Source organism: Falco rusticolus, chromosome Z (genome assembly GCF_015220075.1).
Source record: "Falco rusticolus isolate bFalRus1 chromosome Z, bFalRus1.pri, whole genome shotgun sequence".
NCBI lineage: Eukaryota > Metazoa > Chordata > Aves > Falconiformes > Falconidae > Falco > Falco rusticolus.
In genome coordinates, this window is record NC_051210.1 from 37,628,624 (window position 1) to 37,656,160 (window position 27,537).

At 38.2% G+C, this 27,537-nt stretch overlaps 1 protein-coding gene across 4 annotated transcripts in view; it reads right to left on the reverse strand.

The window, feature by feature from the left end:
* Nucleotides 1-1,291: 1,291 nt before the first annotated feature.
* The window catches only part of SPIN1 (spindlin 1), a 49,104-nt gene continuing 22,858 nt past the window's right edge, over nucleotides 1,292-27,537 (reverse strand). For 3 of the 4 annotated variants that reach the window (XM_037373317.1, XM_037373318.1, XM_037373319.1), the window contains 5 exons: nucleotides 18,839-19,064; nucleotides 14,607-14,655; nucleotides 9,021-9,274; nucleotides 7,705-7,938; nucleotides 1,292-5,016 (listed from right to left, as the gene is read on the reverse strand). In XM_037373317.1, the coding sequence (XP_037229214.1) occupies nucleotides 4,817-5,016; nucleotides 7,705-7,938; nucleotides 9,021-9,274; nucleotides 14,607-14,655; nucleotides 18,839-18,890 (789 nt within the window). In that variant the 5' untranslated portion in view covers nucleotides 18,891-19,064 and the 3' untranslated portion in view covers nucleotides 1,292-4,816. Of the gene's footprint in view, nucleotides 5,017-7,704; nucleotides 7,939-9,020; nucleotides 9,275-14,606; nucleotides 14,656-18,838; nucleotides 19,065-24,546; nucleotides 24,611-27,537 lie in introns of those variants that run through there. The other variant, XM_037373320.1, reaches the window with a different exon arrangement.

The window sequence follows — 27,537 nt, forward strand, 5'->3', positions numbered from 1 at the left end:
AGCATGAGTATTTAAAAATTATTAATTTCAAAACAAATTTCAGTGAGCAGAGAGCAGCTGTTTTTTCCTGAAAATATCACCTGTTCATATGCACAAGGAAGAACCTGACATGTGAAAACAGAGTACAGTAGTATTAAAGCCATACCTCTGGGTAGGACTCCTATCTCCAACCTCCTAAATCTGTGGGAGGTTACTTTCTTGAAAGCGTTGACATTTGAGCTGCTTTTAAAAGAGCTCGTAAGTAACAATCTTTCCAAAGCAGTTTTATTACTGCAATAAAAAAGAGCAAAAATATCTTGTTTTTTAGAAGGCTCCTTCCTCTATGAAGAGGGAGTGATGCTACAAAACAGAAAGTTGGTTGATCAGCTGTAATCCAGAACAGGTTCATGCATTAGTCATAAAATGTTAGTTTATCTACTTTTAACTATAATTTAATAGCTCACACAGATTAACATCTGTGGTTTGGGTGTGATACACACCCTCCCTAATTGGCAAATGTACACTATATAAATCTTCACTGGGACCAGTCTCTTAGGCAACCAGGATACAATAAACAGGACATTGAACTAAGGGAAAAGAAGAGGCTTGGGTATTCATCCCAACTGCATGCTGGCATGCTCCAAGAGCTTAGGTGTACATCTAATGAGCTTGGGGGGGGGGGAGTATTTTGGGGTATCCATATAACACTTTCCCCTTTATTAGAGGCAGGAATAAAGAAAATGTCCTCAATATTGACAGCCTGCTTTAGCAATTTAACAACATAAAATAATTTAGTCTTCATGCATTAATTGTAACAACGTACATGACTTAAAATTTGCAGCATGGTGATGTTACCTTCTCTGAACATCACCTCTAATTTGGATCAACTTTGCTTTTTATCATCAGTAAAGTGTGCTTAATTGAATTTTATTAATTCAAAGCAGACAAATCACCTGAATATCTGCCAAATGCTTCTGCTGTTCCCCACTGTTGAAGTATTTTGTGTGCTCTGGAAATAAAAGACTCCTTCAAAGACTTGCACAAACCCCTGGTGGGGAGTTTTTCTGTGTTTAGTAAAACACAATTTAAGCAGTATGCTTTCCTTAGCCAAGTTCCATCTTATCAGCATTTATACTTACTTGGAAAAAAGAATAAAGATTTTGGTTTTGCAAGCAAACTTCACAGGGCAAGTATTATACCAGCAGATATGGCTCAGCATTAGAATAATATATCCTTTTTAATTAGAAAACTGAAGAAACTGCTTCTTCACAATCTGAAATGACATCACTATGTATTGCTCATGAGAACAAAGTTTACAGTCGTAAGTTGCACATAAAGGGTTTATTTTAAATGTTTTAAGGATAGAGTTACATCATAATTATAAAAATTACTTACAGAATTAAGTAACAGATTTAAAGTGTTTATACTTCTAAATGCAGAGAACAGGGAACTGTCTACATTGTTCAAAATAAAATAAAAATAATGAAACCAAGCTCTAAAGATGAAGTCATTACCTAATTTAAAAATGTGAACACGAAGACCTTTGAACTATACACATACCAAGAACCATCCAAATTGCACTAATGATGTAAAATACAAAAAGCACAGCATTTTCAAGGAACCAGGAACTGTTTTTACCATAATTCTTTTTGCTGAAGCAATTACTCAATTTCATAAAGCCTCTAATTTCACATAATTCATTTAAAGAAGGTTTCTACCTGTTGCAATAAAAAGGGTTTTCCCCAGTCTACTCCAACATAGTTTAGGGTTTGGCACTCAAAAGAAAGAAGAAAAATGTAGTGTTTTGCTAACCAACTGTGATTTTATTTTTTCTTTAACAGAATACATGGTCCCTTCAAATGCTGTATAACACATACAACTAGAAAATTACCTTCTGTTGGCACTATGCTCGTCTCACCGGTGTATTTAATCCTACTAACAACCATTAAAACAGCACAATAAGCAAATTCACAAAAAACTGAACACAAAATAAAGAACAGAACAAAACAAAAACCTAAACATTTTAACATGCAACTTTAGTCTGTTACACTGAATGTTCTAACCTCTAAGCATGCAAAAAAGGATGGTCTGCATTTAAGGTGTTTTTTTTTTCCCTTTTAAAAAGTTTTACATGGCAGCCTGACGTCACACACACACACACACACACAATATACAACAATACTACAGCAGGTAAATGTGAAAGGCGGTAACTTTTATACAAAGATCCATGGCCTGTGCCATCACAAGCCCTATGTGATTTTGGAAAGTAATGTTGAACCCCTATAACAAGGAACCAACATTTAGTTACCAGGGTAACGCAAGCACTGCATGCAGATCTGAAACATGAGCCTAAAACAAAGCCCAAAGCAGATGGGCAGGGAGTGGAATTAGTCTCAAGCCTCAAAAAGGTGGTTTAAGCTATCAACAAAAAAAAAAAAAAAAAAAAAAAGAGAAAGATGAAGAGTAATAGCCACGCAACAGACAACAGGGAGACACCTAAAAACAACCATGAAGTTTACAGATTATACTCGAATTGGCAGAATCCATGGTGTATTCAAGAGGCTTGCAGAAAACCCACAAATGCAAGCCTAATGCTAAAAATGTTCCAGTAGACCTAAACCTCAGATATTTCAAAACAAACCTTGTATTCCTCAGATATATAGCCCAAAGTTCAGTGTACTAGGTTATTCATGTATCTTGAGTATAATCAATACACTCACTCATTCTTGTGCCACAAATATCAACTTGGGCTCATGGAGCCAGGCTCAGCTTTGAGATTTACATGCAGGACTCTTAAGAGTCAATAGAAGACACATAACAGATCTGCAGGATGAAAACACTGTTGCAAATCTGCTCACTTTGTTCAAAACACAAGGAACATTTACGACTCAGGTACTTAGTGCTTAAGGACTGCATTGAGAAGCTATTCGCTGCAAGACAATAGCCTGCCTTTGGTTGCCCATGATGAAATACTGGACATAATGCAATATAGTAGCAATGGACAAAGAATTAAGGTATCATATTTATATGGAGAGTATTTATTACCATTCAACAGCATAATGAGGCACAAGCCTTAAGGCTAAAATATAAAATCAGGCAAAAAAATGGACAGAAAGGGGCTTAAACCACTGAGTCTTCAATATCAAGAATACCCACAACAGAGGTCATCTGGACCTCCGATCTCTGATTAACAGCACCTCTCCTGCATCCTTCCACTAATGGCATACGGTTGGATATCAGAGTATTTGTTCCTTCCATCAACAGTGTTGACTGTCTTCACATACTGTACTTCTGTGAAGCAGTTCTTTGAAACTTGCAGAGCTCTGCCTTTATGTAACACGACAATTCTGTTGCTGTGCTGATCATTGTTGCAATTCTGATACTTTTAAAAGCTGCCACACCTCAAAACCCTAATTTTCATTTTAAATTATCTTGCAAGATTAAAACCGTGAAAGGATTTTGCTGTTGTGGGCTGCTATTTACATCCACAATCTAATGCAGATGACTGGACCACTGAGACTGCCTATAGCTTCCATTAGATAGTACACAACTGGCATGCAGAACTCTAGTGTTCACAGAATGAAATTCACGTTAACAGCATACCTCAAAGCAAGTACAATGTACACCACAAAAGGCAACAACAGGTATAAGCTGTAGATTTGTCCAGACACTCCTTATGTGGAAAAGCCAGAAAAAAAATAAATTTGGAAGATGCCTTCTTGAACCCAAAGTGGTTAAAACCAAAACAAACAAAGGAATGAAACAGACTGAGTAGAAGGCAACAAATGCTTCTCCTCTAAGTCTTCAACGTGTAAGAACAAACCCTCCCACCCCCCGGTATGAGATTGTATTTACCATGTAACGTATTAACTACTGTTAGGCTTCTAAGTCCACACACAAACATTCAGGTTGCTAGGTTTTGTTATTAAATGAGAGACTACTGATTGCCAATGTGTAGTCTAAAGTCTTCTGAAGTAGCATATATACTGTTAAAAAGTTGTGGCACCAAGCACTTGGGTTTTGCTAAGTGTGTATAACAAACAAAGAAAAGTACAACATTTAGGATTGAAGGCAGCCTTGTCACATGTATTTTACTGGTTTCTATGACTTGTAAATATGGGGCATTAACCTGCATTTTCTAATTAACTGGTTATACAGATTAAATGTATTTTTATAGTTTAAAGCCTTTTCACTGAAAGGTGCGTAAGTCAAACACTTGATATCCTACTGCCCTGTAACTAGTAAAAATGCACGAGTATTTTGATGTACTGCAAGCTCTTAAAAAGCTAAACCTGAAATAAAGTGTAGAAACACAGCAGATTGATGTTATTTGGGTTAGGCACTCCTCAATGCTGCACAAACTGTTTAAACCTTTCAGAAAAGTCACCTCTGTCCCAACCCTGAAAACAAGGACTGCCAATAGCCAAGAAATAAAATTTAACATTACAAAAGAAGGCATATCAAAATACCAAACTACACTTGCATGTGGCAGTTGAACAAGTGAGTGCAAGGTTGAAGAAAAAGTTAAAATCTACGAAAGAAATTTAGATTAATGATTAAAATACTAGATCAACTTTACACAGCTTGAATTTGCAGCTGTTCTTTGCTTTTAACTCCCTCCTGCCCAAATATACTGACTTCCTTCAAGAAAAGGAGTTCTCTTATGCAAAATGTGTCACGTTTGTTTATATTACTCAGAACAAAACAGTTTTGCTGGCAGAGATTGTGGGTTCGCAGGGACATTTAAGCTTTCATTAAACTGGAAAGCAGTCAAGTCTTTGTCTACAAATTTTACATTTAATAGTTCCACAAATTTGGCAAAAGTTCACAATGATGTCTAAGATGTCTTCACCAAATCGTAGACATAAATATGGAAATCATCATCAAACTTGATGAAATAGACAGATGGTTTGGCTTCAACTTGATGAATGACCATGCCAGTCCTTTTTGAGCCGTCTTCTTTGGCATATTCCACTTGTTTGCCTACCAGGCTGTCCACAACTTCACCTGGTTCCCGTTCTGCAGGAGGTGAATCATCTGTAACACAAAACCAGTGCACTTTGGTAGACATTAATGGAATTTTTCAATACAGAAGACAACTGCGGAGTCTTCTTTAAAACTTACATGAAGCAACGAGAAGTTTTAAGTACAGAGTATGCAGAAAATTAGTTTTGTTCAGACAAGCACTTAACGATTGCCACGCTTCTAGAAAAAACAGTTGCAGAAAAAAATTCAAGTAATACTGTCTTCAGTTTTATTACAACAAGAATAGCACTTTGTTAAGTGAGGTAAATCTTTTCACATGAAAGTTTACGCAGAAGTTACAGAAAATGTTTGTGGATAACTATATTTAAGCCACCAGTAGAAAAAGGCACTGGGCCTCCTTAGCAGAAAGGCAACCAAATTAAACCTCCCTCTTCCCACACACATTATTCAAAGTTTCAGTACGTGTATGCCACTGCAACAAATGTTAGCTAAGCGTAAACTCCTTACTAAAAGGGGCTTTTGACTCTACATTGGAATAACACTGTTGATAAAAGTCTAACTATACTGTTTTCTTGTCTAGAAAAACCTAGCCAGAAATATCCTTTAATTTTAGATGATGCCTATGCTAAATCTGGATACAAAAAAGCATGATTTGTAACGTGCCAGTTGCCACGGGGTTGGTTACAAGCCAATCACAGAACAAATGTGATAAAAGGTACTACACTGGAGAAGGGGTAGATAACCACATCTTCTTTCCCATCTTCTTTTTGACTAGTGTAGATAAACTTGTGTTTTGTATTCCAGTAAGTAATTTTCTCAGTTATGGTCACACCTGATGTGGCTTTTGTTCTGGAAATCCTAAGCTTGTAAATTAATGTCTTTGTTCCAAGTTTGCATTCAGAATCCCTTACAGACCTCACCCACTTTCTTATCAGTTCTGTGAGTTGAGAAAATAAACCTCCACCAGGGAATGAACAGATTGGCTTGTACTTAAGATTCTTCAACAAACTTAAGAAGTTTATCTTTCAACTTTTGTTTCAGATCCCCTATAAATGCACTGTCACACATAGTTCTTATCCTTTTAATATTGGTTTCACGTGAAGAATCTTCCTTGGCAAAGATGCAAGTTAAACTCTTACATTTTCATTTAGAAGGAATTACAAACTGTTGACAAAAGTTTCAGTATCAGATCTAGCAACACACTTTCTCCTCACCAAAAAAACCCTCAGATTACCCAAATGTTGGTCTCCTCATATATGCAAAGCCTGTCTTTGAGAAGAGAGAGTTCCCCAGAAATTTTAGTTAGAATACTAAGGAAAATTCCACCAGGTTTACAGACAGACTTGCAGGTATTCTAAAATCCTATTTGAAAAATACTACTTTTAACATCCAATCATTGGCTTAAGGACACAATTCAAAAGATCTGAAAAGCATTCAGATTCAGAGAAAGAGGCAAATACTTAGAAGTGTTTTGCAAGCAGGTAAGCAGTAGATAGCCTTGTGCTGAGTATGGAGGAAAAAGTACACTAAAATAAATTAGCTCTTAAATGGAAAGAAATCATACCAGCTCTTTCCCTACCCGCATCCCTAAAGATGGAAGAAAGCACAGCAGACTTAAAATACGTTCCAAGTCCTTTTTAATAGTTAAGACAAAAAACAAATTATTTGAATGTTCAAATCTAAAAGAGCTTGCTTTATTTCTTAAGGAAGATGAAGGTCGCCTTTTTCCTTTAACATTTATGGCTCACTCTTTACAAGCAGCAGATACGTTGCTTTTTTATCTGTGGGGCAGAGGATGGGGGGTGTGGGGCATGGAATCTAAACACAGATGATTAATGCAGACATAATGCAAAAAGAGTGTCACTTGTTTATTTAGCCACCAGATTGTTACCAGTGCCAGATCTGAAGAAAGACAGGCGTTGAGTTCTCAGACTCAACAAATTAACTGTAATCAATACTTATGTAAAGCACTACGTAGCCAGCCATTACAGTCAATCCAGTTATTAATTTTCTTTAAAGCCCAGACTATCAGAGAAGTGTGGTTTAGGTACATGGCAGAAAAAAAGTATTCTTTACAAGGTCTTCTTCCCTCTTTTTTGGTACTGGATATCCAAATCTCTTGAACAATATTGGTTCTGTGAAAATTCTTCTAAATCGACAGGAAAAGTCCTGAAAACTTTCACTTCAAGAAGGGAGGAAAAGAATATTCATCTTTATCTGCTTAAATATTTTTCTTGTTGTGACATATGAGGGAAAAATTGATTTTCAAGGGATTAGTATGCCTCTTCCCCAAGAAACTACTCGAAAGTTTTTCACACTGAAGACACCTACCCCAACAAAATTAATCTGACTATTAGTTGGTCTCAAAATATTATTCCCACAAGAACTGCTTCAGAAAGACAAAAAATCAAGAGCCATCTCAATGAGTTGTGATACTTCTAGAAAGAAAACAACAGTGGGAAACTTCTGGTTTGTCAGTTTCCACTAAAAAACCCAAAGTCCTTCACAGTAGTATGTACATGTTTTCAACAGAATTAGGAATAATTATGGAAAATGCTTTCCCTGCATGTGTCACTGCTGATAAAATATTTCAGTAGTTAACACAGACGTTGTGATGCTTAAAAACAATTCAAGGGAGTAGCAAACAAGATCTTTGTCAATTCTCCTGTCCATAAATAAATCACAGTCAATATAAAAACCTGCCGCTTTCCAGAATAAAACAGTAACTGGCCTACTTACTCGAATCAGGCATAATGCGAAGGTCACCTTCTTTATAATCATCTAAGAGTTGGTACATGTACAAGACGGGATCTTTCTCGTAGGTAATATAAAACCATGTGTTCATAATAGGAGCTCGAGCCAAAACCATACCCCTCCATTCATCTTTTGAGCCATCCTCCGTCTCAAACATATGTTCCACAGCTTTACCAATCATTGTGTCTGCCAGGTGGGCATCAGTAATTCGAGATGAAGCTGAAATGACAACATTTAGTATGTTCATTCAAAAGCACAGATACGTGTCTTTGAGAAAAATAATCTTTACACCAATTCATTAAAAAAATATTGATTGGAAATCAGTCAATCCATATACAAAACAAACACTATCCCTTCTGGAGAGTTTACTACTTAAGTTTACTTTCTGCCATGGTGGAAAGGTGGAACTTGATCACTGTCTGCAGGTTTTCAGTCAAGACTGACTGACCGTTCCTGTTTTGAGACTATAGACGATACTCCCCCTGAATTCCCCTGAACTGGAGAACTTTAGAATGTTCTTAAAATGACAACACATCATTGTACTCCCTTTGATTAAATAATCATAATGCAAGGTGAAGGGAGATCAATTGAGATCACAGCACTGAAGACTTTGGAATTTTAACTAGACACTAGACAGGGAGAGGCAGGTAGGGGAGAAGAGGAAGAGAGGCCAATCACAGAACTCTGTTATTAATGAAACCTTGGGGTTTTGCTCTCACTACCACCACCCTAGAGACAGTTACCAATTGCTTTGCAGTCAGAAGAAGCAACTGTTTATTCTGTTTATAAACCAGTAATTACTTCAGTAAATATCAAACTCTGCAGTTTTTAAAACCTGCAGTCTAACAACCCAGTGCTAATTCTGAAACTCAAAAATGTCTTGTTACTAATCAAGTTATTTAACTTAAAAAATGCCTCCCTCCCACATTAAAGTACTTAGAGGAAGTACATGAGTACATGTGACATTATTACTGTCAGATGCAAACAACAGACCACACAGCCAAGATGGCTTAGAAATATCAATGTTGATCTAAACAAAAACTACAGAATGTACTGCACACTACTTAAATACAGAAGACACCACTGCACTCACTGGTATCATCGAATCTCCATGGAATCAAGAAAATCTAAATAGAGCACTTAAGACTACCTGCCATGTGACAAAAATGAAATTGACTAGTAACTTTTAAGTGGTCCACCTTTATGTTGGGGGAAGTGTGAAGAGGTTAGTGGAGAACATTTAATACTAAGTGTTAGCTTATATGTATGTGAATTTAGGAGAAAACCCCCCAAAAACTTACCAACTCTGTCTGGAAGAACTTCAAGCGCTGAAACTCTTTCATCTTTGTGCAGTTCTAGTCCATACACACAGTCAAATCCATCATACTTTATAAGATAGAGAGAAGGATTTACAGGAACTTGATCAAGAACCGTGCCCTTCCATTGTGTTACAGGTCCACTCCCTTCTTTCCATCCATGCTGTATTCTGCAGCCTACAATATTTCTTCGTGGCTGGGAAATAGGTTTGCTTGGTCCCACATTGTTTCTATGCTTTCTGTACACAGATATAAACATAATATTAAACAAGTGTACACATATTCAAAATTCTACTCCAGACAAGAGCTGTATGCTATAAGATGGCAATATGTTTTATAGCTTTGTGTACCTTATTCAAATGAGGGTATAAAGCGTATTATACTGTACTGGAAAAAAGAAACACATGGAAAAGTAGTGACACATTTTTGATGTACTTTATAAGGTCAGTTTCCTGATAGTAATTTCTAGAACTAGTTTACTTAAGCCAAAAGAACTATTTCAGCCCTTGCTACACTGAATGTCAAAAGTAAAACTCACCTGATCAGGTCTCAAACACAAGGTTACCTGGCAGTATTATAACTTTACTACCTTATTACTCTCTGGAGAACAGTAAACACAACTCTTGTCCCAGGAAGAAGTCAGTGGAAACATTACCAGTGGCTAACTAAAATTCTTCCAAGGCATTTCTTTGCCCTAACCTGTGTTTTCACCTGAAGCAAAAGTAATTTACAGATATTTTTGACTCCAAGTATTTTTAAAGACACATGGTAGCAACAACACTTCTCTAGCACTCCTTTCTAGTACAGCAAAATAAAAATGGTACGTGATGGTAATGGCAATAGAAGGGATACTCCTTTATGTGGAAAACAAATCAAATACAACTTTTTGTCCTGCCGCTATTTTCATGGAAGTTGCATGGAAATTCCCTCTGCTGAGTAACAAGTTGTTCTGATCAGCAGTCACATAAGCTATTTGACAGTTTCAAGTCATTGGAAGTGTTATACAAGTTTTTTTCTACCCAGTTATTAAAAATACAAAATATCAATTTTTAATACAAATGGAAGAAGCTAAGGAAGATTACGACAGTAAATTTGTAATAAGAAATGAATATTATATCTATTTTACGATACAGTATGATACACATCCTAGAAAGATCATTTAGAGGGTTGCCTGACCAAATTCTCATGAATGTCAACTAGTTGTATAATAAATTTTTGGTTATTACTTGTCGCACACTTCATTTAAACAGCAGTAAAACATGTGCACCACTAGTATGCCTAAAAGCAACATATAAAAGAGTATCAGTTGCAGAGAACAATACTCTTCCTTAGATTGAAGATAGCGAACAAAGAGAAACATCTCCAGGAATGTTGAATGCTCTTAGAGATGTCCCTATATGATCCAAAAAAAGACAAATAATAATGATACCACTGAAATTCTGGAAGCAAGTCTTTCAGAATAACGCACTCACTACATGACATTGGAAAACTTAATACTGAAGATGTCAGCATAGTTATTAAAAACAAGATACACAATTCCTTCAGCAGCTTGTCCCACCTCCAGACCTTCACTCACCATGAAGATCTTAGCAAGGGGGTTTGTGAAATTTTACTTTTGTTATCATTTAAGCTTTTCAGTAAGATCAAACTGCGCTTTTGTACTCCTAACTTTGACAGCACAGGTTATTCTAAGAACTCCAACCTCACCCAGTTATGAGACACTCTCCCAAAAAAGCTGGTTCTATTTCTATGCAGAAACTAGAACGCATTTCCAAATTCTAGTTCTTGCTCAAGTATATATATATATATACACACACACATACACTTTTTTAAAAAATTGTAATAGTATCAGTAATAGTAAACAATTACAAAATTGGATCAGAGATCTGGTTCTTGGCACAATAAAAATGTTTGTTTTGCATGCAATTCATTTATTTCATTTCAATGAATCATTATTCCATTCTACAGCATGATGAAACCAAAAGCAGATAGTAAAAATTAAAGTAAAACAATGTCAGTTTTAAGCAGTTTGTCTATGCTTCTAATCATCTCATTGAAAACTGCAAAAATAACGCTATTCATGGTCAACCTCACAGTCAATTTTACTTTCTGCCTATAAAGCATAATTCACTTTAACAGATTGGAACAATTGGAACAATTAAGTGAAAAGCTTCACAGCCACTCTAAAAAATATGATGGATAAAGACTACATAACAGAGTTCAAACTGGTAAATACCTTTAAAATGCCTCAGAGAGCAAAGAGCATTATAAATTTAACTACAAGTCAAGTACTCGCCAGGTGTACTTGCAGTTCAAATTTTTGTTTGAAGGCTGTACTACTCAGCAGTCATTCACTTTCATTTGCAGTGGTTCATATGTAAGAAATTATATTTTCAAACCAGTAAATTACCAAGAAAAAACCTACTAATTCTTGCATATGTGGTGACAAAGCAAGCACAGGTTTGTAACTATCAATAAGTAATAGCTGTGAACATACTTCCATGTAAGACAACCAAGTAACCAACTCAAACCTCTCCTCCAACAGTTCACTCCTGTGATACATCAAGTAATACAAATTTACATAGCCTTCTATGATCCAGAAGGCCCAACATAATTTTCCCTTCAGTTTCATTAGAATTATCTTTAAAATTCCATGAAGATTTTCTCTTGATGATTGAGTAACAATTTTCCTGGGCACGTAAAACATGAAGCCAGGAACACCAGAAGATAGCAAGTCTTGGAAATAGCTCTTGACACATCAGACACTTCCTAATTGTAAATGGCCCTTCAATCACCAAAAGTTTCAGCTCTTCTTCCTTATCTTAAAGGCAGTAAACTGGTAAGTAAAACCTGGTTATATGAAAAGGTTTTATTATCAGAACCAGATACTTTAGAAACTTTCTAAAGACTACACAGGCGGAGAGAAACCTTCCCAGATTTTAAAAGTTGTATTTATATGGTCCTCGCACAAACTTTTATTTGACAGCTGCTAGCAAAGAAACTGAGGTAGTGCAGAACTGTACCAGGACTGGTAGCAGAAATATCAACTGTTACTTCAGAGTTGTGCTTAAAACACAAACCAGCATTTGTAAAAAGGAGAACATGAATTCCCAATAACCTATCAAGTAAAGTATCCATTTAGGTTTGGTCGTTGGTTGGTTGGTTGTGTTTTTTCCTGATGATCTCATTTCAGAAAAACACCACAGGGTAGAACTAAGGAAAAAAACAGAAGGGTGAAAGAAAACCATATGCCTCAGATGTGCAAAAAAGGCACAACTGTGAAGAACAGGAAGGAAAACTACAAAACCATATAAATGCAGTAACAGCAGCAATGGTCAGTACAATTTCAAGTCTTTCATTGTGCTAAGTAGAAAAGTTATTAAAAGTAGGACCCGAAACTTATGACAATTGTGATCTTATTACAGACTATCATTAATAGCACAATAGTGATGAGAGAATTGTTATTAGCTACTTTTCACAAATACTCAGACTATGAGGCACATTAGTTGAGGCAAAAGTTTTAAAATACTTTCTGTACTCCCTCAAAAGCCATCATTGAGTTGTGAATCTCATCTTCAGATGCTGTAGGAACGAAGATTACACATTAGCTTGAAGTAGGATCAGATTTTCAAAATGTTTAAGTTCAGTGGTACTTACATTGCAGGTATAACCTGCATCTCAAAGTTGTTGAATTGTCAACTACAAAAAATCTGGAGAGCCTATGAAGAAAGGATTGGCTTAAACTATTTCTTGTACTCTTTCCTTATGCACCAAGGATGGAAAGAATGAGATCACTGAGATTACCAACTGATCAGATGCCATGTCAGCTTCATTATTAGCAGAGATTACCACTACACATTGACAGAGCACTTGGAAGAACTGCCCTATAACCACCGGAACCATTTCCAAAAGGCTTAACTATCACTTAGTAAAGAGGAGTTCAGAAGACTCATCCACACTGCTCATTCTACCACATCCTCAAGTCCTGCGTCATGCCCTGTTACATCCACTTGGCTTCTTCCTCTGCTGTAAACATTCTGAGCCTACTTGAAAATCTCGTTGACGGCCTTTGAGTGACAGTAGGCTTGTTCCTCTTCTTCTTTAAATGAGGAGAACTAAATAAATTACTAAATTGGTGGCAAAGTATGCATTACTAACTCATGGTCTACTGTAATGGCTCAGAGTCATATCAGCATATGATCATTCACATCCTACTCATTTATGGAAAACTATGAACATAAACAATTCTCTGCTACTCTACCTTATTCTCAGCCAAGTCAGTGAGCAGCACACAAGAAATCATCTTTGTTTGGTACAAAACCCCTTTACTAAATAATTAATAAACAGTCAAACTAGGCTAAATTAACACAAAATTAAGCTGGATGCTTAAGTGCCTCAGAATCATATCACTTATGATCAAAACTTCTTATGCCCCGTAAAAGCCTTTATGCTAACAAATTTACAGCCTATTCAGGTATTTAAATAAGTGTATATTAACACAACAATAAAGACAAATCTAGCCACCCTCAAGTACAAAAGGCAACCCACCTCTGATAGTCTTCCCATCATACACTCCTTTCTCTGAGCGGTTGAAAGAGAACAAGAGAAATTAAGTTTTAACCAACTCTACCTGCCCCTAGACAAATAAATGTTTCTCTTTGCCTTCTATGAAGATAGACAAGAATGGATAATGACGAGCTGGTGGAAGGGATTAGAGTAGTTTTACATCAGGTGTTGTCTCTGGGAAACAGTTAACACTGTTAGCAGTGATTAACTATGTTAATCGTGGAAAATACACCTGCCAAACAAATCACTTTTGATTGATGCACCACTCTACAACTTTATACTTGAAATACAACTAGTAACATTTTATTAAGTTTCACACTTACCCAGCTTAGATTTCTCCAGATATAGCCAGATACGGTATCTCACTGTTTGACACTAAGACCACTTAGGCCCAAAACATTACCTCTGTTTTCACACAGCTACTCACCAATGGTCAGCTGCTACTATTTAAAAATGTTGTAGAGGGAAGAATATGTTCCATGAATGTGTAGGATAAGCAAGTATCCTTTACACACAAATAGCAGCTTCATTACAGAAATATTTCAGTATATTCTTTATTTTAGAAAAGTGAAAAATCCTTTCCAAAACTCAGTTGTAGTGAATACAAGATCAGATATTTCTAAGCTTACTTTCAGACTGCGTTACCAGTAAGCATGATCTGCAGTTTTTATTGGCTTGGTGACAATGCATGAACTCTGTGCCAGAGAACAGAGATATATCCTACAGTACATGTGGCTAATTTCTGGCTTGCAACTCCTTCTCTCTGAGTTCCAGAAAGACTTACAGAATTGTATTCAAGAGTAATTACATATTAACAGTCAAATCAATATCTAAAACTTTAACTGTGGGGCATTTTTCCCTACCACCCTCCTGAAAGAATTAAAAGCCTGACTCTACACACATATGCAGACTTGAGTATTACTCCACATGATTTTCAACAACAAAGTGAGTGGAACAATACAGATTACTGAGAGCTATACTTCAGTAAAAATATTAAGAACTTACTTGTGGGAAGTTCTTTTCTTCATCATGCTGGCAGACACTCCTGCATGACCTACAATATAAACAATGTTGGAATTACTGAAAAATAAAGTGTGCATATAATGTCAGAAAAGCCATCTTATACAAAAGTCTTCCTTTTGAATGTCAACTTGTAAAGAATCCAAACACCATGTTAAGACTGATCAATGAACTGCTACAAAAGGAGAAGGCTCTGCAGACAGACTCAGGCTACAGGCTCATGAAGATGTGGTGGGTTGACCCTGGCTGGACAGCAGGTGGCCCTCAAGCTGCTCCCTCACTGTCCTCCTCAGCCGGACAGGGGAGAGAAAATCTAATGAAAGGCTCCTGGGTCAAGATAAGGATAAGGAGAGATCATTCAGCAAATATCATCACGGGCAAAACACCCAACTTGGGGAAAATTAGTTGAATTCATTACCAATAAAATCAGAGTAGAATAATGAGAAAGTAAAACCACATCTTAAACACATCTTAAAACACCTTTCCCCACCCCTCCATTCTTCCCAAGCTTAGCTTTACTCTGGAATTCTCTACCTCCTCCCCTCCAGTGGCACAGGGTGATGGGGAATTGGGGGTTACGGTCAGTTCATCTCCCACTGTCACTGCTGCTCCTTCCTCCTCAGGGGGAGGGTCCTCACATGCTTCCGCTACCCCAGTGTGGGGTCCCACCCACGGGAGACAGTCCTCCACTAACTTCTCCAATGTGGGTCCTTCCCATGGGCTGCAGTTCCTCATGAACTGCTCCAGCGCGGGTCCCTTCCACAGTACGCAGCCCTTCAGGAACAGACTGTTCCAGTGGGGCTCCCCCATGGGGTCACACGTCCTGCCAGCAAGCCTGCTTCAAGTGTGGGCTCTTCCCTTCACAGGTCCTGTAAGTAGCCTACTTCAGCATGGGCTTCCCATGGGGTCACAGCCTCCTTTGGGCATCCACCTACTCCAGCACGCAGGTGGGTATCTGCTCCACTGTTAACCTGCAGGGGAACAACTGCCTCACCACGGTCTTCTCCACAGACTGCAGGGGGAATCTCTGCTCTGCTGCCTGGAGCACCTCCTCCCCTCCTCCACTGACCTGAGTGTCTACAGAGTTGCTGCTCTCACATAGTCTCACTCCCTTCTTTTGGCTACTGTTCTCCCCAGCAGCTTTTTACCCCCTTTCTTAAATATGTAGTCCCAGAGCTGCTACAACTGCTGCTGAGGGGCTCAGCCTTGTCCAGCAGTGGGTCCATCTTGGAGCTGGCTGGCATCAGCTCTGTCAGACATAGGGGATGTTTCTAGCAGCTCCTCACATAAGCCACCCCTGTAGCACCACCACCTTGCCACACAACCCAATACAGAAGCTCAGGGATGAACACAGGGAGTGACTGATAACAACTACTAAAAAGAATGCTGAACCTGATGCAACAGGGACCTGTGTGGTCTTCGTTCTAGGAAAACAGCTGTAACAGCAGAGATGACTGATCAGCTACAACAGTTAAGTAAATCAACTGGCCGTGTAACTTTTAAGTTAATCAAAAAGGGGCACATACACATATTCCCAAGTTACCCAGACCAGCACTGGAGAAGCATATACCCATCTCAACCTAACGAGCACATAAAAACCAAATGATGAGGAAAAAGAGTTTTGAGAAGAGCAATAGCCTTGAGCTGGCTCCAACCCATGTATTCCTTCCCAGCAGCTAGGGATACCCAATGCTGTGATGGCGAGTACGTTAAGAGATCAGTAAACAGAATCACATTTGTATTGAGATGTAACTGTATATTGTAATTACTATTACTATATTCTGCTAATTACTGGTGATTTTATGGTTGTAATATTTTGCTAAATCAAAAACTAGTGCAACGTCTGAAAAAGCTTAAAAAAAAAGTATTATTAAACCCTCCTTGTGTGCAATATGTAAGAGAACCTGGTCAGAAGAGAGATGGGACTCTTGACACTATCTTGCATCATGACCATGACAGCCTGTGACATGACAGAGTGAATGTAAGTACTAAAGAGTTCAATAATACTGGAAATTCTGATTTAGCACTTTAATCATGAGTAGAAGCCTAAGAGAGGTGACTTGGGCTGTGAGCAAGGAGGGGTAGTGAAAAGACTGTCTGCAGACAGGCCCCTTACTGTTTAGAGGTGTAGGGGGTGGGGGTGACTGAGTGGCTGTGTGACACTTAGCTGCCAGCTGGGGCTAAACCATGACACTCATGGCTATTCTTCACATGATCCAGGGAAAGAATGTAACTTCACAGTGGTTGCCTCCATGATAAAAATTGAGCAAACACCAGATGCATCCCCTTGTGAGATGTTTTATCTTCTTAAGGGTTAGTTAACTGATCTCCAAACTAGATTTTCAGCTAAACAGGGAGATTCACCCCTAGAATGGATGGCCTGTTTGTTTATGGGAAAAGGAGCAAGTCAGGTTACCCTCACAATGGAGGAGCCTCTGGTACTAAGGACTGGGGATTCTCCTACAGACCCTGCACCGCAACATGCAGACTTGCTGTGGGGCTGTGCTGTCTTGCTGGGCCAGGCAGCTCCCTGTCAGCCTTTGGGGAGGGATGGAGGTGGGCAAGGGAGATGGTGGTGGGGCCGTACTCAAGAGCAGCAAATCACCATGCTGAAATCTGCCATCTCAGACATGCTAGCTAGGCAAATCTGAGTCTTGTAGGTCAGGACAGGTAGCTGCCAAGTCTCCTGGGCACTACAGCGCAGAGATGCTTGATCAGTCATGGGCCAGCCATATGGGTTTTTACAGGGCTCAGGATAAAAGGCAGGGAGCAGCTCACACCACCAACTGTCAGTGCAATTGCTGTATTACGATTGTGTTGTGATTTCAGTACATTACTCTGCTAAATCAGAATCAATTGCATGTCTTCAGTTGCTATGAAAATATTAAAGCCTCCTTGACCGCAATATCTAGAAGAACCTGATCAGTGTGCTGGACTGACACGTGTAACTAATGTCTTACATGTATGTACAAACATGCTCAGAGTTTCAACTCTGGATACTTAAACTAACACCTACAGAGTTTCTCTATAGGTCTAAACAAGCCAATTCTTTTAAATGTAACATTATATGCATGTTCCAAGCATACCTTTGAATAGGTATGTTGAAAACTTTCATGATAGTAGTAGCATCACACGAGTGTCAACCATTAACCTTCAAAGGCTTTATACATATTTTAATCTTTTCATGTTTAAATGAAAAATTCAAGAGGACATACAGTTACAGAAATGGCAGAATTGAAACAGTATTATGTCTTATGTTTACAACACTCAAGCTTGTATCAAATCCTCAGGAACCTGCATCTCCAGCTGTAATGACATATGAAATATTTGGGTTTCAAAAATTAAGCCTTACATGCAATTTATTACAGCAAATAATCCCATGTGCAGATTCTGATTGTTGTAAGACCAAATAACTAAACTGCATTTATATAAGAAGTACAACTTGCAAATAACAGCTTCTAGTTCCTGTCCCACACCAGACAAGGCAGAACGCACAGCCAAAGAAAGAGTCTAGTTTAATTTATATAGGACCAAGTATCACCCTACTAACAACTCTTCACTGGTCACTTGATGCTTTTTTCCATCATTGCAGATAACCCTTCCTACAAAGCACACAAGACTGACTGAGATTCATTAGTTTTTCAAGCTGCAAAACACTCTGAATAAGCCTAACTAGTCTTAAGAGGTGAACACTTACTCATGTTTTGCATTTCTCTGAATAAAAAATTGTTCTAAAGTATTTGACTAACCTATTTCAGTTCAGGGAGCACCCACAGCAGCAGCATTTCCATTTTTTGTAGTGTTTTCAACAGATTCTCTTTTACTAGCTAATCAGCTTCTAAAACACCATGAAGAGTTTTACTTAAAATTATAAATATGTGAATAAATTTGTTCACATTCCAGCACTAAGATGAACCAGAGATGTTTTCCCCTTAATATGTCAATGTAATCCTACAACATTGATTCTGTTCCTTTTTAGAATTCTACGTAACTTACAGTTCTAGTAAAACTGCTTTATAATATATAATCTGTTCTGCTAAATTAGAATTATGCATGCCTTTTCAATTCATCAGCTTCTGTAACAATAGTCTATGTTCTTTTTAGATAGGAATTATAACACCCTCACAAAACCATTAACATAGTTTTAAAAAAAATTATAAAGTAAGTACACTTTTTACCTGCTACAACCAAACAAATCACCCAGAGAAACAACTCACCTGCATCAGCTCTGGACCGCTGACCTGGTGATTTTCCAAATGGGGTCTTCATTCATCTGTGTTTAAGTGAGCAGCAAAGCTGCTGGACTAGGGTGAAAATCCAGTTCTTTCCAACTCCCAGGATATCTTCTTACTCTTGGAATAAGACAGCTACTTATTAATCCACCATTCAATCATGAATTTGTCCTTCCTTGAATGTAGAAGATGCACATTCAATTACACTACTCTGAAAAACAAAAGAGGTACGGTGTAAATAGTTTGATTTGAGAGTTGGTTAAGATAAAAATATTTTGTTTCACTTTAATGGGTTTTTTTCATACTCAACAGGAAGTTCCTTCACATTCTGTTACTCTGAACAGTCAACAAACAGAGGGCATATAGGCAAGAATAAAGCAAAATATATATCAGGGCTGTTACTATTGCCTCACATTCACAAGCAAGTTCCATATCAAAGTCAACTATGTACAGAAAGGAAAGCTTCTTCTGAAAAACCACTGAGGTTAGTACATGGAAGAATGACTACTACTTTGTAAGAAACTGTACTACCTTCACCAGAGGTAAAGCACAAATCAACTATTTCCGTTCATTAGAAACAAAACACCCTTACCCCACATATATGAAGCAAAGTTATTCTGCTAAGTTTAAAAGTCTGTTGAAAAAATCCAACACAAAGTTATGAAAACCACTGATTCCACTGCAAGGACTGCTCAAGCCACCAATTTTTTTGGTTAAGTCAGGTTCATAGAAGATGTGCACAAGTTTTGGCAGATTCTCTATGCCTAAACTCATCAGATGCCTAAAACATTTAGTCATCACATTCCTGTAGATGAAGGAGATAAGTGAGGACAACTTTTTAAAGTCTTTTTCAGGATTTAATTACAGCAACTTGTATCACATGAAAATTCGAAGAATTACAGGTTAACTTATTTCAGACTAACGCTTTTGGACAGGAAACATTTATCAAGATTAATCTATTACTGCAGTGTTGCACATGGTTAAAACAAGAGAGGTCTGGTTGTGCTTTTAGTTTCATTTCCTTAAGTAATATAAATATAATCACTGCAGTCATGTTCTCTGTAACCTGTCAATCAGTGCTGGTCTTCCCTCTTTTACTTCAGTTTGGAACCTGCTGTCAATTTTCATACAGGGATTAAAAACAGAGGAATGCACTCAACTAGTGACCCAGCTGAGGGAAAATGTGTGGCTTCTGCTCCTGCCTTACTGAATAGGGGAACATACACGTACATGCCTTGAGGTATGGTAAAATTGTTATGCAGAAAAAACACATTTACATCTAGCACTTGTCAATTCTTCCATGAATTGCACCCATTAAATTCTGAGAACATAGAGGCAGAGAAATACTCCTAGGAAAAAACAGGAATAGGGAGACATAAAATTCAGTAACTTCCAGGTTTTAGAAAGATCTATACTTTGTTTCGAAGAGCTAACTTGAGACATTCAGTCAGGAATTCCTAATGATTTGTGAAACTGAAGTTAGAAATTCATTTACAGGAACTTAGTAGTTCCACATTTCATCTCCTCCTGTAATCTAATAGTGTATACACAACAATGCTGAATGATACCAGGGCAGCAATAATCAACTTTTATAAAGCACTTGAAAACACAACAGGAAGCCTGCCTAACAACTTTAATAGAACACGGCATAAAGATGTTTTTTCCTACTAAACTATTATACTATGGATTAAAATACATTAGTACAGAAGCATCACTGATAATTAAACTGAATTCAGAGCACTGCTGTGATACACTACCATATTCAGTCTCACACACACTGCATAAGCATACAAGACAGGTCCAGTTTTTCCTCCAGGAAAGTTAGCAGGTGACATTCAACTATAATCTTATTATATTATTCTACTTCACCACTACCTCCAAGTCCCCAAAAAACATAAACCAAACAACAGCCACCCAAACTACAGACTGAAAATCATTCTGATTTTGAAACTAACATACACTTTTGCAGTTCAAGAAGCTGTAAATACTTCATAACACCTGCCTGTATTGTATACTCACCCGCTTCCCAAGATTTCCAATTGATGGCAAAAATATAAAGGATTGTTAAGCAGCTATGTTTACAAAGATAACTGAAACACCACAAACACTGTGGTTTTCTACCAGTTAACTTTTTTTCCCCTATGGTATGGCCCAATCATTACTACGCCACAAATTTGAAGTCATACCTCTAAAAAGGAAAGCTACCTCCTAATCCTTTTAAAGTCACAGTTCACTTGCTACCAGTTAATGAAATGTTTCACTGTGCTATCTGAACCCAAGGACACAAAGCTACTGAAGTCAAAACCTGATTCACCAGCTCAAACCGATTTTCTAGAAACTAAGCCAGTACCTGTTGCTAGTTCAAAGATTCACTCAAGATTTTTGCTGAAAACAAATGAAGCTTGAGTTTTCCTAAAACTAGCATTCTAAATTCAATTTACATTTCAGTTGCATACTGACAGTTCTAAAGATATTAATAAGGAGGGATAGAACTTGATTTTCTGAAAATAAGCTGATATACTTTGAGAATATCTTGACTTTTAAAGCATATGTAACAAAGTCTCACTTACTTCATTACAAATAAACCAAAATGCATAAAACTTAGGATTCTTAAACATGATGTGTGACAAAACAACAAATATAATATCATTACGGAAATATCTTAAATTCCTAATACAGAAAAAAAATCAAGAAAAAAATTAACTCATAAAATGCAAAACCTTTTATTACAAGCCTTGAAGAATGTCACATTCCACATAAAAGAAAAATTCAAACCATGCTTCTGACATATTCAGTAGCAATAAGCTATACTGTTAAGGAAGAGTAGACGTTCCTTGTTTGGGTGTATATAAGATAACTTAGGAAATAAGCAATTTTTTAGGGTAATTCTGTTGACAGCAGATATAGCAAAAACTAGCAGCTTTTTTGGGTTCAAAGTGACATGTCCAACACGAGTTATACTGATCTTTTGAAAGTTACTGGCAGTCTATAAAGACAAGGTAAGTGCCACTGCCTACCAGTTCGGCACTGGTTTACCCAACACCTGACAGTACAGGTCACCAGCAGCACAGCTGCGGGTTTCACTTAGACAGGTATTCTTTTGACTTGTTATCAGCTGCAACTACTCACCACCCCAGGTATTTTGCTTTTTTGTTTTTACAAACCATCCTAGACCAACACTGTGGAAATCAGATGACTACTTTGTCTGAGGGTATTCCAGTTACTATGGAGTGTTTCACAGGAAGTGAAGTGTTAGACTGAAAATGCAAGCCCTACAAATTGTCAGTCACACCAGTTTTAGTAAGAATAGTACAATCCTACTATCAGAGTAGGGAGGAAGACACAATATTAAGACAGAAAAAATAAAGCTGTGTTAAGAAGTTATTTTTGCAGTATAAAGGCAAAAGGAGGAAAACCCAGCATGCACACAGACTGTAGCTTTCACTGTGAACCAGTTTAACCCTTTCTGTAAACTCATTTGTTTAGAAACATTAGAATGTTTTTATGTGAGCTTTTCACTCCATAACAATAAGTGTAACCACCTAAAACAATTCTCTAGCTTAACCTTCTGTTAACATTCATGCTTCTTTTTCCACCAAATTACACGCATTTCACTGCAACACAGAGCACAATGTTGTTCCCAGTATTCTAGTGAAAGCTTCAAGACCCTACTATCCATGGAAGAGGGATGTCAGCAGCACTAAAACACAGTTGTGACAACCGATGCTAATGGCACCAAAACCACCAAGTGCTTCTTCACTCCTGAACATTTTATCTAAATTTCACCACCATTAACACAGAAGGAAAGAGTAACAGAACATTTGCTGAGGCATTGCTTTAGAGGTGTAAGTTTGGAAGGAGAGGATAATAGCATGTGTCGCTCGTTAACTCTTAACTACAGAGCTGCAAATTCAGATTCCACACCCTCTGATGCCAACCGTTCCTGCTTTCAGAGCTAGTAGTCAGGAGGCCTTCTGGCACCACCTGCTGGACTCTGACATTTTCACTTCGATACCCTTTTCTCTTGCACGCAACTCCCCTGCTCTAAGCTTGCACTGCCAGTTGTTCAGTGGAGGACCAGCACAACACCGTGCTTCACAAGAATGTTCTGTGGAAGCAGTCATTCTCAAATGAAATGCACCAGCTGAAGATATTCCTTGGCAAGTACTATTTTGGTTTCCATAACTCAACTCAGAACTGCTGGCACGTATTTCAGCTGAAGCAGTACCATGGTTTTAGCACTAATAAGTGGGATGAAGGTTGTGCTAGACTCCCCAAGTCTTACCATATGAAGAGGAAGGACCCTGCACCCCCTCTCCAAAAGACAACCATAACATTAAAAGTCTCCCCTAAATAACAGGGGGAATAAAAATATATGCCTGGTTTTAGTTTGAGTTACCTGGTTTTCTTCCCTCATTAAAAGCCCCAAACACACTGCTGTTGTATAAGAATTCAGGCACTCAAACCGCAAATTTATTTTCAAATATCCTTGAGGCTCAACCAGTATATTAACTTTCTTTATCCTATCACTAGGATTTTCTGTGGGTAGTTAACATCTGATTTCTAAGAGGAGAGATTTAAGTATGTAAACTCTGAACACAGAATTATTTACAGCTGACAACCATGAAGAGCAATACATTTCAACTACAGATTTATGAGCTGAAAGACCCCAAATCAATACTACCACCCCTCCCCTATGACAACCTTTGCAGTTTTTCCCCTACCGGTAGATGTATTGTGTATACAGTTGTATGGAAGCAAGCGGTACTGACATGCAACTGTGTGTGCATATATACAAATGCACATGTACTTAGTTGGAAGGGGCTTTGAGCAACCTCATCTAGTGAAAAATGTCCCTGCCCATGGCAGGGGAGTTGGACTAAATGATCTTTAGAGGTTCCTTCTCACACAAACTATTGTCTTGATTCTATGATGGATATAAACCCATAAATGAAATTCTAAATTTCAAGTTACCTTTACACTACAATGTGTGGTGGGTTGACCCTGCTGGATGCCAGGTGTCCACCAAAGCCGCTCTTTCACTCCCCTCCTCAGCTGGACAGGATAACAAAAGCTCATGGGTCGAGATAAGGACAGGGAGATCCTTCAGAAATTACTGTCACAGGCAAAATAGACTTGATTTGGGGAAAATTAATTACCATTCAAATCAGAGTAGGATAATGAGAACTAAAAATCAAAGCTTAAAAAACAACCTTCCCCCAACAACTACCTCCCTTTTTACCAGGCTCAACTTCACTCTTGACTTCTCTACGTCCTCCCCCCTAGAGGCACAGGTTTTTCTGCCACTCCTTGCTCACCACACCCTCCCCCTGCTTCCAGCATGGGGTCCACTTCCACAGGAGACAGTCCTCCATGAACTTCTCCAAGGTGAGTCCTTCCCACAGGCTGCAGTTCTTCGTGAACTGCGGAAGCGTGGGTCCCTCCCACAGGGTCACAAGTCCTGGCAGCAAACGTGCTCCAGCACAGGCTTCCCATAGGTTCACAGCCTCCTTCAGGTCCATCCACCTGCTCCAGCGAGGCACCCTCCATAGGCTGCAGGTGGATATCTGCTCGACTGTTAACCTCCATGGGCTGAGGCAGTGCAGCCTGCCACACTATGCTTTTACCATGGGCTGCAGGGGAATCTCTGCTCTGGTGCCTGACGCACCTCCTGCCCCTCCTTCTGCACTGACCTCGGTGTCTGCAGAGCTGTCCCTCACATCCTCTCACTCCTCTCTACTGTTGCAGTTTGGGTTGTGCAGATATTTTTCCCCTTCTTAAATATGCTGTCCCAGAGGCGCTACCACCATCGCTGATGGGCTCAGCCTTGGCCAGCGGTGGGTCCATCTTGGAGCCGGCTGGCACTGGCTCTGTCAGACATGGGGGAAGCTTCTGGCATCTCTTCACAGAAGCCACCCCTGTGTCCTTCCCCCTCCCCCTATCAAAACCTTGTCATGCAAACTCACTACAAATGTTAGAGTGATGCAACTGCAGATTATTCAGCAGAAGACTGAAAGAATCTGTAGTTTGTGCAAATTATGTCTTGTTGATAGGGTGTCTATTAAAGTGACTTTTGTTGAGAATGGAACTGCAAATGCTGTACAGTTTCTGCTAAAGAGGAACCAGCACATGCACAAACTCAGTGGATTCTAGGGATCAGACTACGGTAATTTCTAACTCTGGAACTGAATAAAACTGTTTTAACCCTTCAGCAAACTCCTGTATTTTAACCTTGTGTTAACAATACAGAATGCAAGAGACGGCACACTGCAGTTTCTTTTTATAAATAATTATTTATTAAAACACTTTAGCATAAACAAATGGACATACTATTTATCATTACAGAGCAAAAAAGGGTTTGCTGGTAAGTCCTGAAGACAAGAACTTCATATTATAGCATAAAGCCTATGGGAAGCAGACATAATTTAGGAATCCTAAAAAATATTGAAAATGCTATAGTAGAAGAAAAACTACCAACAGTAATATTATTTTTAAGAATTATCCCAATGGTTCAGAGTTAGATAGGTAGCTTGACAAAGGATACTAGTTATTCAGAAGCCTTCTATCTCATGCAACACTTTCAACAGCTTTTGTCTAAACCATCTTTTCAGCACATGTCCTTACCATAGTTCTACTAAAGACAGAGATGGTATTTTGGGTGAAATATGGAATATTTTTTTTTAATTGACTTTGCTAACTTGAAGCATTAGTATAGTTTTACAAGACCACATGCAAATTGCCACTCTCAAAGACTGCATTCAAACTTCTTACACACAAAAAGAGGAAAAAAAATAAAAGGAAATAACAGCCAGAGAGAAATCCTGGAAGTATAGTTTCCAATGTTTGCTATCCATGCTTGTTGTTTTCCTCTTGAACTAGCAAAACATAGCTGTTACTGAAACAACACTATAGTCTGTTCTTTATTTCCACTGCATTTTCCTCAGGTCATACATCATTAAAGCAGCCTGTCTCACTTAATCCAGATTAGCATTTAAGATTTTTTTGCAATGGATGTAATTTGAAATAAATTCCGACAGTGTATAATTCAGCCACTTTGTAAAAGCAGCATCTAGAACTTCATTAGAGCCAGTATTATAAAGCTATTCTAAACAAATTTGCTTATCTTTAATTTCAGGGACTTAATGACCACCCTTCCAGCATCACAGTATTGTCTTGGAAGACTAGTTTTCACAACTTCCGCACTACAGTTCTAAACTGTAATAAAAGCAGCAGCAAAGAGAGCAGAAGAGCACAGGATTCTCAGCCTGCACATCAGAATGCACCTACTTCTGTTTTTTTTAAACAAACTGTTACAGGTTAAATGCTAAAAAGATGTTATTTCCTCCAAAAGCTTATAAATAATTTTTAGCCTTGTCTGCATTATTCTTATGCTTACACAGGTATTGTGGGAGGTGCAAGGTAAAGCATAAGTGTGTTCTTGTCTGCATTAGAGCACCCATCCATCCATCCATAGCCTGGAACACAAAAAAACCCACCTGAAACCAAGTAGGGTTTTTCACTTCCTGCAGAACACCAAAACAAAACCCAGAGTAATCACTTGACACTAGTGCCCTTGGCAACTGCTCTAAATTGCAGTGAGAACATATTAGATCCTGTTTGGCTATTTTGCTGGCACCTATTCCTTGAAAAACCCTGGATTACTGGGAGAGAAATCAATTTTAGGTAGTGAATTCTAAGCACCCTACAATGAAGGGTAGGGTGTTTGTCAAATATTCACAGAAGTATGCACTGCAAATTTAAAATGAATAAAATCCATAGTGGAAGAACAATCATAAAATGCAAGATTTCCCAAACGTTTTCCAACTCAAGACCACAGTTCATGGATCTGCCTAGTGCCACACCACTGAAATTAATTATGAAGTTCAGCTGTCTAGAAACGAAGCACTAAATGAAGTAAAGTCTCTCCAGCTAGTAAGAACTACTTTTTTAAAAGTTTAAGCATGTGGAATTGAACTATTTTTTAGAAGTATACCATGGTGGCACTTCCTAAAGTGTGTCTAAACCCTACTGCAATCAAAAGACAATTTCAGACTTTCTGGTCAACTAAGATTATGGTGATGTCATCTCATTCTTATCTGACTGGCTTGGTATTTTATGCTGCCCCTCTGTATTTAGTAAACTCCATATCCAACATGAATGTGGGATTCTGGCCTCAACAAGTGGCAGTCTCCATGAGTGGTACCATAAACATAGTTCCAAGGGATTCTCCATGAAATACATTACATTTACACTGAAGATTTTATTCAGTGGACCACATGTGGAAGCAGAGAGTAAATGGTAAACTGTCAAAGATAAACTGCCCAGAGGTAACTGAACTAGCAGGTCAGCTGTTAGCCTGGCAAAGCCTAACAACTGTCTGATAAACAGCTATCTGAACAACTGTACACAGATACATTTCAATTTACCTTCTTTTTTTCCCCAGTCTAGATTAAAGCTATTATAGATAGTCAGCAGTAACTTTTGACTGTAACAGCAGCCAAAGATCAGGCACATATGTTGTACTGCAGTCTACATGCCCTTCATACTACTTCTTTCCCTCCTTTCCACCAATCTTCATCTGTTTGTAGAATACTATTGTTCTCAGCTGCCATTTGGGTTCCCCTTGGAAAGAATATCTGGCTTTCTTCCTTTGCAGAGCCTTTCATGTGGATGTTCATACTTTC